Raw genomic sequence first — 5,594 nt, 5'->3', positions numbered from 1 at the left:
AAAGACAGTCACCCAACATTTTAATACTCAACCAAATAAACAGTCACTTTTGGTACCTGGGTTTCCCATTGTTTTAGGTAACACTGAAACCAATTCTAACTAAGAAGCAGAGCTTGATAAAATGTTAAAAGTCCTCTTCCACATTAGGTTCTATGATTATACTCATGATGACTTGAGCTGTAGAATAACAAAAGTTTTGAACTAAAATTATGAAAATATCAGAGCTAACACTGTAATAAAAATACCTATCGTTTCCTGATTGTGACTACTTATAGACAGTCCATTGGTATAATGGTCCCTTGCCCTGCTTTAAAGTATATGGTAAACAACCAGCTTGGAATTAAAATGTAGTGGTCAATTAAATTGATATTAAAAATATTTTTTTCCTACAAAAATAATAAACATTATGTCAGCTAGGCTAAAATCAGATAATAAAATCAAATAGTTAAATTCTGCTCTATTCTCAACAATAATATGCATATGTTAGTTCACTATCATCCATAAATACCAAGATTCTTAAGGACCTTGATCTAATATGTAAAAATATCAAGTATGTATAATGATTCTGTAACAGAGTAAGTAGTAGGAACATTTGCTGGGCTTGTTGCTAAATTTATTTTGCTTCTTCTGTGGAGCATATTAGTATTCTGCCGAAATAATTCAGTCACTTAGGTCTATTCTAATTACAGAGAAGCTAGATGGCAATTGTTATGACTTTGTAATCCTCTTTAGTAAGAACAAAATTTTTTCCTTGTACATTAAACAGAATTGGTAAATCTCTAATAGTTTCCATCAAAAGTGACCAACAAAACTTCAAATTGCATTATTATGAAAAATAAAGACTTTCTCTTAATTCCAACATTGCCAACTTTTCTCTCCTGTAGTGCAAAAGTCTGGATGGTATAGAGAAATATTCTACAGCATTTCCTTACAAAAATGTAATCTTGATTCATTTCTTATTTTTCTCATCCATCCGGACAACAAAAGCAAACATCATTTCAGATTTGTGCTCCTCGCGTAACTAATTTCTACATGAGCTTTTAACAGATTGTCCACATCCTGTGCTGTACGTAAGAACAATTCAACCTGGAATTTTAGGCTGTTCCCAGTGCCGGTCTAACTTTATCTTATTAGACTGGCCTTTTTTTTTGTTTGTTGTGCTATACGCAATCCATCTGCACATTTGTACTAATTTTTTACTGGCTTGTCCTGCTCACAATGGCAGGCCCTTCCAAAACCCTAGGAAATAGCAGAAATTTTGAATTAAAGAAATTCTGATGGCCATTTAATTTAATACAACAAGGATCTGAGGGTTGGAAAGCTTAAATAAATTCTGAGTTTTATTTAGATCCTGAATGGCACAATCAAGGCTAAATCTCATAAATTGTGTGTCTCTGTGTGCAGATATATAATTTATTAAGTTTTGCTGATACTATTTTAATTATTTTATCAAGATCAAACTTTAGGTTTTACCTGCAAAGATTATATGTCCTTACAACTTAGTGCAAGTTTATAACACCTCTAAATGAATATAGTTCTCATCATTTTCTGTGATACTTAGCTTAGATAAGACTAAACACAAATGGTGAAATTTCTTCCCATTTGAAGCTCCCTGCTCCATCCCAGTCATGGTGCACAGTGAGTATGACAGTCCTTCTCTTTACAAGAGACACTACTAATTCAAGGGATGCTTAAAGCCTAGTTTTGGGTACATCCAGGGAAGAAGTTGCACTGTATCAAAAGACAATCAGTGTGCTGTTCAAGAAGGTAAATCTTTATCAGAATTCATATGTTTGACCAAGTTCAGCCTCCATATATGCAAATTAATAATGATGTCAACTGCAAAGAAAGCAGGTTAGGAAAGAGTATGGAGGGTCGGCCTGTAATAACCTCATACATGTGAAGACGTGGTGAAAAAGCTGATTTTTGACCTCTTGATCTTAATTCTAATATCACCAACTTTTCTCTCTTATATTGAGGGAGAGATATGGTTATAGAATATCTTAAATAAGGTCCCATAACAAAACAGAGATTCTGCCAACTTTTTTCTCCTATAATGAAAGGGAGATAACAAAACAGAGAAAACTCTGTTTTTTTTAAAAAGGCTAGCCCATGTGTTTCTTTTTGTTGCAATTTTACTTTTATATACATATTGGTTTATATGGAGAACATAAAAATACTTGGCAGATAGTTTTGAGATAGTTTTGGTTTGATTATACTCATCTACCAAAACATCTGATTAATATAATGAGTTTTCCATTTGGGGTTCATGATCTGGTTGCTATAAATAGGAAGACACAAAAAATTGAACTCCTTAACCTGGTAATGGATATCCTCTTTCTAAGATAAATTAAAAAATATTTTATGAAAGGTAATTAAATAAATCTGCGCACATATATTTATCAATGATTTGTGACAGATTAGTGAATTTAAAATATGTGATATATGTATATGAAGGAGTACTACTCAACCATAAAAAAGGCAAACTAGTACTTTTTGCAAAAACCTGGAAGGAAGTGGAGACCATTCTTCTAAGTGAAGTTGCACAAGAAAAGAAAAAGAAACATCACATATACACACTATTAAACTGGAACTAATTGATTACACCCATAGACACATTCAGTAGTAAAACTCACAGAAAGCAAGCAAGGGAGAGGGGCCAAAAGGGGAGTAGTAAGTTCACACCTAACAGGGAAGATGCACCGGATCCAGGTGAGCGGCACACGTCTAACTTTGACTCAAACTGTACGAAAGCAATATTCATGTAATCAAAACATTTGTACCCCCCATAATATGCTGCTAAAAAACACAAACAAGATTTTATAAAATGACTTAAAGTATAAGAAATATTTTTAAATGTCAGTGCAAGAGTGGTGATAAATTTAGAAATTCATCTATGAATTTTCAACTTATAGAAAAAAAGTACTTTTTGTTTTTGGCTAAAAATAAATGCTTGTTGTAGAACTTCCAGCCTTAAGATTATGAGTGCCCTTTTGTATCTGTGAGTATTTTTTTATATCTGTGAATCTTCCGAGATAAAATCATTTCTGTTAGGCCTTGTGACCTCAATTTGTCTTGGTCCACTGCCTCAGAAGCAGAATCGTAGGGAATTGCATATCCTTAGATGTAAACATTTGCCAGCTTAACTTGAATTTCAAAAAGTTAGTTATTAAATCTAGCAGGAAAATGATGTTCTATGCGGGATGCTGGAGAAGCCACATGATTAACCAGAGATGAAATAATGGGGGGAAGAATCAGCAAAGGAACTGGATGGGGCAAAATGAGCATGACCTATGTAAGCAGAGGAGGGAGAGTTCCAAAGAAGAGGCCATAACAGGCTTCTGATAAGGGAGGCTGCGTGTGATTGGTGCACACACAGAATGAAGGGTTGGGTAGGATTCCAGCAATCTCACAGAGCAAATGTGTTCCCTGTTTCAATTCAAAGACACAACTTCTATGCTATCGAGTACTTGAACATCTTTTAATTTGGCTCTATTCCAATTTATTTGCCTGGTGTTACTGATTAGTCAGACAATACTCAGACAATTACAGTCACTTGAAGTAATCATGTGCTAAGAACTAGGAAAAATCAATGTGTCCTCTGTGGATAATGGTAGGATTTAAAATCGTTTTATTCTCAGAATTTGAAAGTACCTAGCATTACGTGTAAACTGGGGATAATTACAGTGGAAAAAATCTATTGTCCTGAGGATAGAGTAGCATGAGTGAGATTGGTGAGGAGATGATAGACAAGTAGAAAATTAGGGATGTTGACAAGATGATGCTGCTGTTAAAGAAAAGAGAAAGGCGATGAGCTAATGGAAGGAAAAGTCTCTAGACACTGAAAAAAAGCGGGAGAGAAGCCAGGAGATTGTTTACTCCAAATTAAACCCAAGGAGAGAGTTTACCCATTTTCTACACCACATACTCATTGCTCCCGATTCCTACTGAGCAACCACTGGTGCTCCTTCAACTGACACAGAATTTCATCTTCCTAAAGGAAGTGGCCTCTTCCCTTTATCTTTTCTTCCTCCTTCTGCTATGAACACTCTAGTCTGAATTACAGGCAAGAAGTAATTCAACTTGGCTGATATTAAGAAGTAGAACCATCTAGAAGTACTTTATTTCTTATGCATAGCACACTATTCTTCATTATGATGAAATATTCATCAATCTATACCAGTATATTTCAGCAATTCTTTTAGCACACAATAATTGAATTTTGCTTTGCCTCAGATAACATGCTCTGTTGTTTCCCCATGACTTTCAATTAAATTTCAATGAAAAGTGTTTTAAATACAAACCCATTCAATTGTACCATAGGTAGCTGCTGAATGGTGAATCAAGCTCATGTATAATTTGTCTTGTTTTGATGCTTGTTATAAATACTAATTTACATTTAGTACCTGGATACATCACAATTCTCACCCTACCCCATTGAAAGCAGTTGCAGTCTCATGCATTCTAAACTTCTTCATCAGCCAAAGATTTCTGAATAATTATTAGCGATGTGGAAAGATGTTGTAAAACAGTAAGTATTACTTTCATCTTTTAGATTTCTCACATAAAATTTCTCACCTTGCCTACATATTGTGTGTCTGTGCCTGTGTACTCTTCCAACAAGAAGAACTGATTCCACATCCAGCCTCGCTTGGTGCGACGTAGAATTTTACCACCATCCTTTGTCAGACCCACAATCTTTCCACTTGGCAAATGACTGTGAGCTTTTTCTTGGAGTGGGAGGGTGTCAACCACATGGAACATGTAAGTCCAGATGAATAGTAGTAGGTAAGTCCTCATTCTCTGTGGCTTCCTCAAGATGTAGGATTCAACGTATGGTCTCTTTCTCCTGAAGAGTAGAGGGAGAAAAAATGGCTTTATTAGGTTACCTTGCACATTTCTTTAACCTGTGAACTCAAAAATTTATTCCATATATTATTTAGATTTTATAAATAACACGTGTATACTATATTACATTCTTTTCCTATGAATAGATTACGAAAAACTCATTTATCACATAGATATCTACAGAGACATACATAACCCAAGTAATCTAAACAACAATTTAACAGCTAATTCGAACATAATTGTATTATGATCAGATATATGTGAATATATCTATAATTTAAAAAATCAAATATTTTGAAAAAATAAGCCCAAAAATATATTAGTTATCACATTAAATATTCAAAAGCCCTTAGGAATGATAAAAGTAAATTGTGCATTAATACATACATATAGCTAAGAATTTTATACTTTTAAAGATCACTATTTTCTTTCTGTAATCTCCCACTTTTCACAAGATATTTCATCTCTTCTGCCTCCTCCTTCTTTTCTCTATTCTTCTCCCCTCTTTCTCCTTTTATGTTTAAAAGTTGCCTCAAGGAAAATTAAGTGGTATCAAATATATGTAGAGTTGTGTCTTATAATACTTACTATACTTAGCATGTTGATTCTTTATAATTGATAACAAAAACAACGAAAACATTAAAAAATGATTTCCTAAAATAATATGAAAACAAGTATACAAAACTGATATTATAAAATTAAGTATAGCATTTTATCTGTGGGATAACAATATCTAGAATCTTCAA

The 5,594-nt window shown here is 33.7% G+C and overlaps 1 protein-coding gene across 1 annotated transcript in view; it reads right to left on the bottom strand.

Moving 5' to 3' along the window:
- LOC100942191 (cadherin-9) overlaps window positions 1–4,800 on the bottom strand; it is an 82,352-nt gene extending 77,552 nt beyond the window's left edge. The window contains exon 1 of the mRNA XM_012805001.1: window positions 4,579–4,800. Coding sequence (XP_012660455.1) covers window positions 4,579–4,800 — 222 coding nt within the window. The remainder of the gene's footprint in view (window positions 1–4,578) is intronic.
- Window positions 4,801–5,594: the final 794 nt, after the last annotated feature.

The sequence above is a fragment of the Otolemur garnettii genome, unplaced genomic scaffold (assembly GCF_000181295.1).
Source record: "Otolemur garnettii isolate 467f Iridium unplaced genomic scaffold, OtoGar3 scaffold00033, whole genome shotgun sequence".
Lineage (NCBI taxonomy): Eukaryota > Metazoa > Chordata > Mammalia > Primates > Galagidae > Otolemur > Otolemur garnettii.
The sequence above is the reverse complement of the archived record's forward strand: the minus strand, read 5'-3'. Positions and strand labels throughout refer to the sequence as shown.